This window comes from Chionomys nivalis, chromosome 5 (genome assembly GCF_950005125.1).
Source record: "Chionomys nivalis chromosome 5, mChiNiv1.1, whole genome shotgun sequence".
Lineage (NCBI taxonomy): Eukaryota > Metazoa > Chordata > Mammalia > Rodentia > Cricetidae > Chionomys > Chionomys nivalis.
Genome location: NC_080090.1, coordinates 16,601,908 through 16,616,564, shown reverse-complemented (window position 1 = coordinate 16,616,564; position 14,657 = coordinate 16,601,908). Strand labels below are relative to the sequence as shown.

Genomic DNA, 14,657 nt, shown 5'->3' with positions numbered 1-14,657 from the left:
CTGCTCTCGTGACCAACAGTGGAAAAGCAGGGATCACCTCATCCCCTGAGATGGCCCACCATGAATGCATCTCTAAAAAATGACCAGAATCTTGCATTGCTGACATAACTAGCAGGAATATTCATGCTGGAAATTCAATATGAACTCTTTGTTTCCATGTATCCTAAACTCGTTTCTTCTTTATTTCCTTCTTTCCTTCCCCTTCCTCCCTCCTTCCTTTCTTCCTTCCCTCCTCCTCCTTATTTTTTCTTTGAGACAGGGTCTTAGAAATCTGATACCAGCCTGAGCAATACTTTCATGAGACTTGTCTCAAAAATAAAAATCAAAACAGTTTTTAAAATGCACACATGTACTCATTTGTGGAATCCAGTGTGGTATTAATACATAAATACAGTGTGTAATTGGCCACATTGAAGTAATTAAAACCAACTTTAAAGATTTGCTATATATAATGTGTATATTCGCATGTCTTTGTGTGTAGGTAGTTGTATAGACCCTGTGTTAGATACCTGAAGCTGAAGTTACAGTCATTTGTGGTTCACCCAAAGTGGGTCTCCTGGGAAGTGAACTCAGGTCTATAAGAGCAGTATGAACCCTTGAGCCATGTCTCCATCCCCCTAAAATTAATTTTAGTAATGTACTACATATGTATATCTAAAATGTTTCAATATTTAACATATCTTAAATTTATGGTCAATATTAAATAAAAGTGAGATATTTAATATTCTATTTATACTGCTTTGAAATCTATGTGTATTTTTTCTATGTGTATTTATTCTGCCACATTTCAAATAGTTAAGAGCCAGATATAGTGACTATGGTATTGGACAATAGGCGCTTCTAATTTCTTCAAATTCCCTATGCAAGAGCTGTCAGGTTTTTGTCTTTGTATTATCCTTGCTTTATGAAACATTTGTTCTCATGTGTTCAGTAAGTAGCTAATGTGTTGTTTCAATAGCATGTTTATTATAGTATATGTAGTAGGATGGCTGTTTATTTGTTCCTGGCTGCCCAGACCCAAAATAATCACACAGAAACTATATTATTTACAACACCTGGTGGTTTGTGCTTTCTCTGGTGGATTCATGGCTTCTCCCTGACTCTGCCTACTCTCTCTACATATCTCTTCCAGCCTGGCTATATTCTGTTACGTCATTGGCTGAAAGCAGCTTCTTTATTCATTAACCAATAAAAACAACACGTATACAGAAGGACTTCCCACACCACTTGGCGTTACCCAGTTTTATGTTGCTGCTAGAGGCTACATAAGAGAAAGTATAATCTTATAAAATATTTCTAGTGGCCATCATGTTCGGATCTGCCTAGATAAACTCTATGGTTAAAAAAAAAATAGTACAGAGGGTTGAAATGAGAGGGAACAAGGGAAGGGTCAAAGGAAACCACAGGAGGGCCGTGTATTAGTTTGACTTCTGTTGATGTGAGAGACACTGTGTCCAAAGGGAGGAAGGGTTTATTTGGTTTACACTTCGGTGTCGCAGTCCATCATGGAGGGAAGCCAGGGCTGGAACTCAAGCAGGAATCTGGAGCCTGCATAAACATGATACCCCAAACAAGAGTATAATAAAAATTAACTTTAAATTTGTATCACTATACACAAATCCATACCAATGTAAAATGTTTAAGACTAGTAGTTGCTTTTTTAGTTTAAAAGTAGATTCCATAATCTACCCTTTTGTCCTATCATTTCTATGTAGTGATATTTCATTTGTATTTTAAAAAATAAAGCTAACCTGTAGGTCAGAAAAGCAAAACAGCCAGCCACTGGCTCTTACCTCTACCTCAGTCTGAAATGGTGATCCTGCCTCCAGGAATCTCAGAATGAGACTGTGTGTGAGAGCTGTCTCCTCCTGTCTTATATTCCTCTCTAATGCTGGGATTAAAGGCATGCACCACTACTGCCCAGTTTCTATGGCAAACTAGTGTGGCTACTGGGATTAAAGGTTTGTGTCACCACTGCCTGGTCTGTAAGGCTGATCAGTGTGGCTGTTTTACTCTCTGAATTTCAGGCAAGCTTTATTTATTAAAATACAAATGAAATAAATATCACTACATATCTGTATCCCCCTTTTGCGTTTTAGAATGAGATCCCTGAATCTAATCTCCTTTGTTCAGCTTTATATTGATAATGCCAGGAATATCACACAACACAAAGACTCTGAAGGAGGCAGGTCTCCAGTTGAGGTTCCCTCTTTCTAGATGACTCCAGTTTGTGTCGGGTTGACAGAACCAAGCAGTACACCTTGCATGGTGTGGTGGTGGTGATGAATTGTCATGAGGATGTGTGTCTCCCCGCTGCTGCTCTGCCTCTCGTGTCAGCTCACACCACAGCCGCTAAGCTAAGAATTTAATAATTCTCACAGAAAGTATTTGTTTTTTCTTGCTAAAATACACAACAAATAAAATTCTTCTAAAATTATCCAAAATGGTAAGGAAATTAAAGTGTTGGCTGAACATATGTGAAATTTTATTCACATTCAAATATGACTTTAGTTTGAATGGAAATGTATAATAATCGACTACAAATCCCATCATTATTTGCAGAGAATTTGAGTTGGATACTTTTTTTAAGGTTATTTGGTGGATTGAATTTCATTGTTATGGGGAAGGATGGAGAAAGTGGCTACATTGTCCTCAGCTGAGCTTTCTATTATACTAGTACTTGACTCTCCCTGTGTCTCCAGATCCATTTGTGTGCTTAGAGGAAGGTACTGGCTGTTTTGCCTTTAGGAAGGGAACTCGTCCAGTCTAGCCAGTTGTGGCATCATCGTTTGATCCTATGTAGTTTGGTTCTGGAGACCATGATTTAAGTTCTTTGTTACTAATGGAGCCTCTATGGAAAATATCTGGGATAGACAACAGCATCCTCATTCTACAGATGTGGAATCTGAGGCTCTAGTGTTATGGAAATCCATCTTTCAAACCAAGCAGCACCCAGAGAGCTGTACAGCAAAGCTTTATTTAAGTCCACTAGGCATGGACCAAAGCGAGTGTTTTGCAAAGTCTGGTCCCATCCTGCAGTTTCTTACAACTTATATAGATTGAGCAACAGTATGAAATTCCTATCTGCATGGACCATATGAGGGTGGTCTCTGGATCTCATGACCACTGAAGGGATGTTTCACATTACAGTTTAAGTGTGTTTGCCAAAGCAGATGCTGTGGTGGCCATTGGGTCTTTCTTACTTTAGCAAATATGGCCAACTATTTCTACAGATAGCTTTGTAAGCATTTGCCTTTTCAAGATAAGAGGACAAGATTCAACTGAAATAAGCAGGAGTACAGTGAGCAGAGAGAAGTAAAATTGAACCCAGCCTGTCTCTCCTTAGTCCTATAGCTAGAACTTATGAGGCTCCCACAGTATAAGGCTAGTGTTAGATTTGCTAGGTGCATATTAGCATACTAAATGTTTAACATATATTCTCTTTCCTTCTCCATTAGAGATAAGCAACGGTTGAAATCAGACATCAGGTGGCTGCCATTCTTTCTTCCTCCTGTCATCCCGTCCTGATCCCTTCTCTGGAGCTTTGAGATTTTGAACTAGTCAGGGTTTGCATTTGCCAGTCAGTGAAAGCGTTGGTCTGTCCTGGTTCACTTGTGTGCCTTTTACTTTTCCCAGAAAGTTTCTTGTACAGCTGTGAGCCAATAGTTGAGTGAGGTGATTTGCAATATTACTGGTGATCTGAGATAATTTAGATAATTATTTGATAATTTATACTTGCTTTCCCAGAATTTATATTCTGAAACTGTTTACAACTGTTTTTTTCCTAGAGAGATTGGGACAATTATCAGGTCACTGGGATGCTGCCCTACTGAAGGAGAGCTACATGATTTCATTGCAGAGGTAGGTAGGTGGCGAGGAAGTGTCACTCGGCGAGTCTAGAACTCCTTGTAATTAAAAAAAAATCTTACAAAAAACTAAAAACTCCCTACACTACGCAGCATGCTGTTTGAGAGTGTTAGGGTAGCTATGCACGTAAGTCAACAATGGGACCTGAAAGCATTTTGATCAAGTCTTGAAGAAAAGACTACTATTGATATATAGTTTTTAAATTAGTTCAAGATAGACCAATGAAGACAAGGAAGTCTGACCACATAGGGAAAGACCAATAATAGATATATTTAGTAATAATGTATGCAGAGAAACTGCAATTTTTATTTATTTAAGGAAATAAAACTAAGTTTCAGGGCACATGTAATAATAAATCGACTAAAATAGAGAACACTAACCAGTCTAAAAATCTAAAAAAATTATTATTCATAATAACAAAAAGTTAACCACTACTAGTTAAAAGATCTTGATTGGCTTTCTTCTGTGGTTATAGATTCCTTGAAATGGTCAACATTACTGACCAGAGGAGACTGGTGTTTATGTTTTCCTCAGCCTCTAGGGAACAAAGGACAAAGATCTGATTGGCTGCTTTGGAGTTACTTTCCTTATAAGGCAGGGAGACAGAGCAATAGGAGAATCACTGACAAGTTAACATCAAGTTACTCCAGGCAACTTTTTTGCCAAAGATTAAAACAGAAGGAATTTATTGTCATGCCCATTGAAGCTGGCTTTCCTGGGAAATTTATGTTTGGCAGTGTTTGACTTTATCATGGGTGACTCCATTTTGATTTTAAGTCTATTCTTGGGACCTAGTATAAGAGTTGAATCCAAAACAAAAGTCACTAGTAATCGTTGCTGGCAGCGTAAGCCGAGGCTGGGAGAAAGAAAGCAGTGGACGAGCAGTCCGTGCCCAGGGAGCTTCATACTCCGTCTGGCTTTCAGAAAGATCTCTGATTGAATGTTAAGTGAAGGTTTTAGTTTAACAAAGGGACACCTGAAGGGGGAAAAGCTACATGGGCCACAGAGTTGTTTTTCTTTGCCAGGTGGGTTTGGTTGGAGGATTAACAAGGGATGAGAGAGAAAAGCTAAGAGGTGGAATTTGACCTATCCCCTTACTCCCTGTACTGGTAGAGCTCTTGTCTATTCTATTACCAACAGATTTTTCTTTGGGCTGCCAGCTCACAAAAAACAACATGGAGACTTATTATTAATTATGAAAGATTGACCTATAGCGTTGGCTTGTCCCACTAGCTTTTGTAGCTTAAATTAACATGTTTATATTTGCATGTTCTTTTTTTTTTTTTTTTTTGGTTTTTCGAGATAGGGTTTCTCTGTGGCTTTGGAGCCTGTCCTGGAACTAGCTCTTGTAGACCAGGCTGGTCTCGAACTCACAGAGATCCGCCTACCTCTGCCTCCCTAGTGCTGGGATTAAAGGCGTGCGCCACCACCGCCCGGCTAAATTAACATGTTTATATTAATCTATGTTTTGCCTTGTGACTTTTTACCTCTTCCGTCTTGTACCCCATTTCCTCTCCATGTCCTCTTGTGTCACTCTAATGCCTTCATCCATTTCCTCTCCCCTCCCCCTCTCTCTGCCCAGAAGTCCCACCTATCCTCTTTCTGCCTAGTTATTGGTCATTCAGCTCTTTTGGCTCTTTAGTAAACCAATCAGAAGGCACCTTAACTGTTGTCTGAGGTTTTTGTCCTTCCCAGTTCCCACAGTCGTTAACTCCCAAAGAAATCACACAGAGTCTACGTTAATTATAAACTGATTGGCCTATTAGCTCAGGCTTCTTATTAACTTTTATAACTTATATTAGCCCATAATTCCTGTCTGTGTTAGCCACATGGCTTGGTATCTTTTTTGATGAGGCAGTCACATCTTGTTTGCTCTGTGTCTGGCTTCCTTTGTGTCTAGGTGATGACTGCAGACTGAATCTTTCCTTTTCCCAGGATTCTTGTTGCCCCGCCTCTGCTTCCTGCCTGGTTGCCACTGCTCTGCCTATATTTCCTGCCTGGCTACTGGTCAATCAGCATTTTATTAAAAATAAATACAAGTGACAGGATGAAAGACCATTGTCCCACAGCACTTGCCAGAGGACACATTTTCACAGTGTACAAACATTATTCCACACCATTCTATGATGTAAGAAGGTTAAGAAGAAGAAATTCTGGATTTTAGGCTGCTGGAGGAGAAACCTGAAGTAGTAAAGTTGATGCTACAAAGGATTTACTAGTTGCCGTAATTAGAACGTATTATGGAGTGCTGCCCCAATGTGACTGGGAGATAAGTACTGTACTCACCAGACCTGTCAGAAACGCTAGGAATGAAAGTTTGTACCACAATTGAAGTCTGAAGTTTAGGGATGCTAGGAGAGTTTCTGCCAATGTTTATTTAGTAACACTGACCTCCAATTAGGCTCCATTTCCATAGCAAAAGGAGAGAACTGACTTACAAGCAGCCATTAGATTCATCCCATACCAAAGAACAGGCCTCCAAGGGCCAGTTCAAGGGTTATAACCACCCTGCCATTACGTCTCTGTGCTCTTATCAGGAAAAGCACAGCACTGCCAGGTGGACAAGATGGCCCTGGGTAGCCACTATTCAAAAAGAACAGCACTGGGGTACTTAAGAAATGCTTCTGGCAATATCTTTGTTGTGTAACCCTCACATCTGTCCGTCTGTCCATCTGTCCAAAAGGCTAGACTTGCAGTCTTCTGTCTCTGTTTAAATTGTTCAAAGGGAACCTGGAGCTGAGAACTGAAGGAGGCGCGAGGGTGACAGCATCTGTGAGACGCACACGCCTATGGTGTGTATAAGTTAGAAAACCTGCTCAAGGCCGGCCCCTCTGAGCATTAGCCAGAGCTGGGTGCTGCTGCACTGGAGAGTTTTTATGAGTTTCTAAGTGTGTGGAGTGATTTCTCACTAGGAAGGCATATCCATTCTAGAACAGGGCAAGCCAGTTGATTTCTGTTGAGTATCAGTTTCTCCAGAATAATGCCAACTTCAAAGTTTGCCTCAAAGACACATTCAGTAATGTATTACAAGCCAGTTTTAAATGGAAAAACACTGGAAAGTGAGGCAGTTTACAGTCAGATGGACACTGTTGCTCAGCTATTAGCACCGTGGCAGCTCTTAGCTGTTTTCATGTTCCAATGACCACAGTCCCTGTCGAAGACAGCTTGAGGGAGCCAAGACTTGCTTTGGAGCATGGTTCTAGAGCAGCGACTCTCACCTTCATAGTGCTGCGTGCGACCCTTTCACACAGCTCCTCGTGTTGTGCTGACCTCCAGCCGTTAGAATTATTTTCGTTGCTATTTCATAACTAATCTTGCTACTGTTATGAACCACAATGTAAATATTTTTGGAGATGTTGCCAAAGGAGTTATGACCCACAGGTTGAGAACCACTGTTTAGAGGGTTTTGGTCCATTGTGACTGGGAAGGCATGGCGGAGCCTGCCAGTTGCTGGTGTACCAGGGAAGCTGGAAGTGGATGGGTATAACCTTCAAAGACCCACCCCAGCTACCTACTTTTAGTAGACTTCACTCTAAAGGTTCCATGGCCTCCCCAGTAGTGCCACCAGCTAGGGAACAAGTGTTGAAAACAAGAGCCTGTGGGTATTTCAGGTACAGACCAGAGCAGCAGCAGCATTTCCTCATTACTATTTGAATATTTAGTAAGATATTCTAAGTTGTAAGAATATATTGTTTTTCTACTTTGGAATCTCAAAAATTATTTGAATGAAGATTAGGAAAAAGGCTTGTTTTTCCTGTGAACCCATCTAATCCCCTTAAGGTGTTCTAGATGCCTGCTTCAAAACATTTATACACAAAGCTGGAACTGTGCACGGAGAGGCAAAGAGGCGCCATGAGGAAGGTAGGAACTGGGAAATGAATTCATGATGAAATAAGAATCAGTGTGTGGCAGGCATGGTGGCGCACGCCTTTAATCCCAGCACTCGTCAGACAGAGGCAGCTGAATCTCTGAGGTTGAGGCCAGCCTGATCTACAGAGTAAGTTCCAGGACAGGCAGGGCTACACAGAGAAACCCCATCTCTAGAAAAACAAAAATAACAACAAACAAAAGAGAATTAGTGTGTGTTCAGTAAACAGAACAAGACTAAGAACTGAAGACCAGGGAAGAAGAATGGCTTGTGCGTGTGTGTTTTAGTATATACTAGGAATCTGAGAAAAAACAAAACAAAACAAAACAAAACAAAAAAAAACCTGCCTACACCATCCAAATACCACAAACCCCGTTTATGTAAATATTATCTGTAGTTTGTTTTCTTTTTATTTTTTGGAGATAGACTCACTATGTAGCCCTGGATGGCCTTGAACTCATAGAAATAAGTTTACCTCTGCTTCCTGAGTGCTGGCTGGCATATTAAAGGCATGCACCACCAGCCCAGTGACCCCAATCAGACCATAACTATTATAAATATAAGTAACTGAAAAAAGTTTTGAAGATTGGGAGAAATACTTGTTTTTCCTGAAAATTACATACATAATAGTTGTGGTTCAACTGGGTTGCCAGCCTATATAAGTTCTGTAAAAGTTTACTGGTGTGCCAACACAATTTATTCCAGTTAATTCTAGCAATAGAGTTACAACAGCTTTGACCACCCTTCTTGAATTTTACCAGATAAATGAGAAGAGTACACACATATTTGTACATTTAGGACATTGAAAATCCACAACAGTAAATATCTAAAGGTGAATATCATATTGCTAAATGTTCTATAATGACTTCAGAGAGCAAACAATCTAAATGTATTTATATGTATGCTTTAAAATTATTCTGGGACTGGCAGATGGCTGAGCAGGAAAGGGACCTTGCTGCTATGCCTGGCAACCTGAGTTTCATTCCTGGAACTCACGTAATGGAAGAAGCAAACTGATTCCCACAGCTGTTCTCCAACCTCTAAACACACACACACACACACACACACACACACACACACACACTTATTTGATTATTATATATACAGTACATATATAATATATATTTAATAATTCTGTTAAAATTTTGAAGTTTTTATCTGGAAATTGAATTCTATAGCTATCATGTTCTTAAATTTTAGGACAGAGACATCTCTAACATAACTTTTTAAATTCTCAGCTCTTTGCTTCCTGAAGATCAGAAATCTCTTAAAATAGATCAGTTTTTAAATTCCTCAACATTGATTCATCTGTTTAGTATTCTAAAAGTAGCAACTTGCTCCAAGTTACCCCTTTCTGCATAGGATGTTATAAAAGCCTGCAGGTATGAGAAGGAAGGCTAGTGCAAATCTTAACTGCACGCAGGTTACCCAGCAGCCCTGCCTCTGATATTAAGACAGAGATATCTAGGATCTTCAGAGCGTGGGAGCTGGGAGGAGAGAAATACTATTTAAAGGTCTATGTCCTTTGAAATTCAAACTTACATAGAATTAAAGAGAATTGTATTATAGAGGAAAGCTAAAAGATGTCTCAAAAAAAAAAAAGACCCGTGTTGATAGGATTATTGATCTAGGCTTCAGAACTAAATTCTGATTGTGCCTTTTATTGGGGAGACATCTTCAGCCACCTGCTCCTCCACACTTGCCTGTTGTGGGTAGCAAGCAGTGTCCCTGTTGGCCCCTCTGTTTTGCTACTAATGTGCTGTGTTCCCTAGAAGGTATCTTGGGATCTCCTTGTGTATTAGTCAGGATTCTCTAGAGTAACAGAATTTACAGAATGAATCACTCTGTAGATAGAAAGGGGATTTATTAGAATGACATAGAGTTCTAGCTAATCCAACAGTGGCTGCCTATGAACGGAAGGTTCAAGAATCCACTAGTTGTCAGTCCATGAGTCTGGGTATCTCAGCTGGTCTTCAGTATATACCAGCATCCCAAAGAAGTGGGTTCTAATGCCAGTGAAGGAATGGACTTGCTCAAGCAGGCAAAGAGAGAGCTTCCTTCTTCCTTATCCCTTATATAGGCGGCTAGTAGCCCCTGTGGTCCGGATTAAAGGTGGATCTTCCCACCTCGAAAGATCTGGATTAGAGTGTTATCTCCCCACTGCAAAGATCAGATTAGAAGTGTGTTTCCACTTCAGATAATTAAGGAAAAGCCCCTCACCCGTGTGCCCAGTCCTCTGGGCTCCGCTCGTTCCAGCTGTAGCCGCCTTGATGGCCAGAGTTGCTGGCACACCTTGGTTCTCTATTTGTCCTTAGCAGTCAGTGCTGTGAGGCCTCAAGCTTCTGTGGTCAAACAACTTCACATTGCCATGGCCTAGAGGGAACTGGCTGGCAGATTACCCACAGATGCTAACCAGCCCAGGTTTGTGTATATGGGGTCTAGTGCATCCTACAGGGGCTAGTGAACCCAGGCATGACAAGGCAACTCTCTGAGGCGACCATCTTGGGCCCGAGTGCTGCTTAGGCTGCTTTCGCCAGCGTGTCCCGATGCCCTCAGTGAGCAGGGCACTGTTCCTTTCACCATCTTCATGGAACATAATCTCCGGTGGTTTTCTGACTCATGAATGCTGTATCTGTCCCAGTCAGTCCGTGCGGAGGAGAAAACTGGCCTTTCTGTTTCACTTGCTGGTTAGTTGTCTCTTAGTTATCCCAGGCCCCTAAGAGCCTTCCTGGCAATAAGTCTTCCTTACCAGAGGAAGGGGTCTTGCCAGAGGGGTGGCCCTGTGTCCTGGGAAGTAGCTGACAGTTTTTGTTTCCCTGTCTTGTGTTTTAGACCTCTCATCAGCAAGGCTTGCCTCCTGTTCACCCTAGCTAGTTTCATTCCTTCCTTCAGTATGCATTTTCCTTCCTCCCCTGTTAGGCCAGTGCCTCCCCAGCTAGCTTATCCTGCCATTTAACTCAAATTGCCAGTCTACCTTATAGGAGAGACATGGCAGTTCCTGAAGGGTGCCTGTTACCTGAGGTGAGAGTCTTCTGCGACACAACACTGCCACCTCCTGTTAGAAAGTGGTAGATGCAAGCCTAGTGCCTCCATGGGATTTGCCTAGTCAGTGTCTGTTGAGGGACCTGCCCTTTGATTTCTCCATCCCACACATCAGCGTGCCAGGCCTTGTAGCCAGCACTCTGGCCTTAAGTATCTGCTTCGCCTGAGCATGTCAACACCTTTGGGTGTCTTTACTGCATTTTCTATTTCAGGATGTCACACTAGAGTGTACGTGCCTCCTCGCAGCCTATTGTTTGAAGCCCGATCTAAGGATGGTATATACATTACTTTTCTTATTGTTGTGACAAAGTCCCTACAGAAACAACCCCAGGAGGGGCAGAGACGTGTGATTTGGCACATAGTTTGAGTCCGTCATGGTAGGGAATGGATGGAGGCAGGAGCACAGGACAGTTGGTCACACTGCACCTGCCGTTAGTAGGCAGAGATGGATGCTGGTGCTCAGCTTCCCTTCTCCATAGGATTCAGCCCAGGACCCCAACCATGGAGCGATGCTGCCCACACTGAAGGTCTCCCTTCTTCGACTGACCCTTTCTGGAAACATTCCGACAGACGCACGCACAGGTGACTTTCCAAAGTGACTCTTGATATTTGGTTATGAGCCGTCATCAGCTGAGTGTCTCCGCAGTCTTCCAAGGTGATCTTAACAGACTCAGATCCACAGTGAAGACTGAGCATCAGTGACGGTTTAACAACTTTTTAAATATCATAAAAGTAAAGAAAAATCTACACAAAAATCTTGTCTATCCAGCAATCCCTAAAACATTTATTACCCTCTCTTTCATGGAGTCGCAGCACTCGTGTTTGATTGATGTGTGACCGAGTCTGCCTTTCCCTGTAGGAGACAAGGCTCTTTGACAGCTAGCAACCGCTTAACAAAGCCCTCGGTGCTCATTTCCTCCCAGGCCTCAGTACAGCGTACAGCTATTGCTCTGCTTTACGGGCACTGTTCTCTCTTGCTGTTGCCATGCTTGCGCTGGTTAGGTTCCCGTAAGGACGAGCATCTCTTACGTGTTCTCAGTTTCCTTCATAAAATCTTTATCACTAGGCTTCCACAGCGCTCTGTCAGCGTTTCGGCCTACAAAGTGAAGAGCCAGCCTGACTTAGAAGTCCCTCTCACTGCCTGTGTTCTTTGTATCACTTCTGGTGACACATGTCGTCCTGTGGACACTCTAAGAAGCTGAACCCGAGCCATAGACTGGAGAGACTTAGTAGGGACTGTCAGAGCTTGAGGAGGTGAAGGAGTGTCAGAATACAGTGCAAGCTTGACATGTGGGTAGGAGGGACAGAAGAAAGGAACGTAATGAAGGAAGACTTAGCCATCTGGTGGATAACAAGTCCTCAGTCCTAACTTGCTCATGGGAGCTTGTTTTGTTCTCGAATGTTCCTTTGCAAACAGCATTCATGTTCTTCTTCCCTACCTTCCGAAGCTCTGTTTGAATGGTCCTTTTCCTTCATGTTGATCTCTGCGTCTGTTTTGGCTGCTCATTTTGTAAGGAGGTTTCCTTGAATGTTAATGAACTAATGAGCCTATAGCTCATGCACAGAGCTAGTGAATTTTTAAAATTGAAAATAGATTCTTTTCATAATATATATTCTGATTATGGTTTCCCCTCTGCCAACTCCTCCAGATCCCTCTCCAACTTCCCTCCCATCCCAAATCCACACCCTTTTTCTCCTTAGAAAACAGGCACTGAAAAAAAGTAAATCAAATAAGATAAAAACAAGCAAACCAGGAAAGGATAAAACAAACAAACAAGAAAACAGAAGAAAAAGAGCCAAAGAAACAACACAAGAAGTACCTATAGGCCGGGTGATGGTGGCGCACGCCTTTAATCCCAGCACTCGGGAGGCAGAGGCAGGCGGATCTCTGTGAGTTCGAGACCAGCCTGGTCTACAAGAGCTAGTTCCAGGACAGGCTCCAAAGCCACAGAGAAACCTTGTCTCGAAAAACCAAAAAAAAAAAAAAAAAAAAAAAAAAAAAAAGTACCTATAGTAGAGACACACATACTTGCACACACAGGAGTCCCATTAAACACAAAACTGATAGCCATAATATATACACAAAGAATCTAGGGGTCTGGAGAGATGGCTCAGAGGTTAAGAGCACTGGCTGCTCTTCCAGAGGTCCTGAGTTCAATTCCCAGCAACCACATGGTGGCTCACAACCATCTGTAATGAGGTCTGGTGCCCTCTTCTGGCCTGCAGGCAGAACACTGTATACATAATAAATTAAAAATAAAATCTTAAAAAAAAAAAAAGAATCTATAAGGCTAAAAAAGGAAGCTGGGCAGTGGTGGTACACACCTTAGTCCCAGCACGGGGTGGGGGTGGGGGGCATCCTGATCTACAGAGTGAGTTCCAGGATAGCCAGGTATACACATAGAAACTTTGTCTCTAAAAATCTCTTAAAACAAAAACAAAAAAGAAAGAAAAGGCCCTAACAGAGAATTATGAGATCAAGAATGTCCAAAGATAACACTGAATGTGTTTTGTGTTTTCCTGCTGGGGATGGGGCCTGACCTTAAGAGTGGTTTGTTTCCCTAGACTCCATTGGAGAAAACTAGTTTTTCATCTGTGAGTGGTTATTAATTGGAGATAGTGTCTGGATTAGGGATTTGGGCTTTTGTCCATTCCCCCTTCCCCCAACCAGCACTGGGCCTCATCTGGCCCAGACCCATGTAGGCTCTGTGCATGCTCCGCAGTCTCTGTGAGTTCTTTTTTAAAAAATCTTTATTTATTACATATACAGTGTTCTGCTTGTATGTATACTTGCAGGCCAGAAGAGGGCACTAGATCTCATTACAGATGGTTGTGAGCCACCTTATGGTTGCTGGGAATTGAACTCAGGACCTCTAGAAGAGCAGCCAGTGCTCTTAACTTCTGAGCCGTTTCTCCAGCCCCTCTCTGTGAGCTCTTATGTGCACTGGTCCTGCTGTGTTTAGAGGCCCTGTCTCCTTGATGTCCTCCATCCCTTGCAGCTCTTACAATCTTTCTGTTTCCTTTTCAGCAGAGGTCCCTGAGCCCTGCAGGGAAGGACTGATGGAGAGATCTTATTTAGAACGGAGTGTTCAAGGGTCTCTCAACCTCTACACAATGTCCAGTTGTGGGTCTCCGTGTTTGTTCCCATTTACCGCAGGAGAAAGCCTCCTTAATGATGGCTGAGCCAGGCACTGGTCTATGAGTATAACAGCATGTTGATAGGGGTTATTTTATTGCTATGTTCCCTTAGCAGAACTTTAGTATATGCTTTTCCTCTAGGTCCCTGGGCTGTCTAGTCTTCGGTTCTTGGCCACCTAAGCATGTTGGGGATGGGCTCCATCTCATGGAGTGAGCCTTAAATCCAGTCAGATATTGATTGGTACCCCCAAGCTTCGTGCTGCCATTGCACTGCAGAGCTTGTCAGTTTCAAATCTCACCTTAGGTGATGTGGGAGTCCCAATCACCGACGTCTGTAAGAATTTTCTCTTTTGCATTTTTGATTCACTAGGATAGTCCTCTGGTCCTTCTGCCAAAGAGATAAAAGCACCCAGCTGCCAGTTAAATATAAAACAACCCCACACCAGGGCGAGGGGCAGTTACCCCTCGGTGGGAGGAGCCAAGGAGGATGGACGTTTAGAGCAGTTGCAGCACTTGAACCTCCCTAAGGAGGGCAGGTGGAGAAACTGGCGGCTGCTCAGGCTCTTGTTCAACGCTTGCTCCATGACTTCAAATCGTGGACATCTGGAGTTAGAAGGATCCTTGGTCACTGACATGATTTAGCTACCGCTTATTTAAGAAGTCAACAGTTAGTCAACAAAAGAGTAGCTCAGTCTATTTTTTAAATTCTTTCAGTAATAGAAAAAGAACTTATGGCCTAGAA

General features: G+C 42.3%; 1 protein-coding gene across 1 annotated transcript in view; it reads left to right on the top strand.

Moving 5' to 3' along the window:
• The window catches only part of Efcab2 (EF-hand calcium binding domain 2), an 87,140-nt gene that overhangs the window by 52,009 nt on the left and 20,474 nt on the right, over positions 1 to 14,657 (top strand). Inside the window, exon 3 of the mRNA XM_057770645.1 lies at positions 3,789 to 3,865. Within this exon, the coding sequence (XP_057626628.1) occupies positions 3,789 to 3,865 (77 nt within the window). The remainder of the gene's footprint in view (positions 1 to 3,788; positions 3,866 to 14,657) is intronic.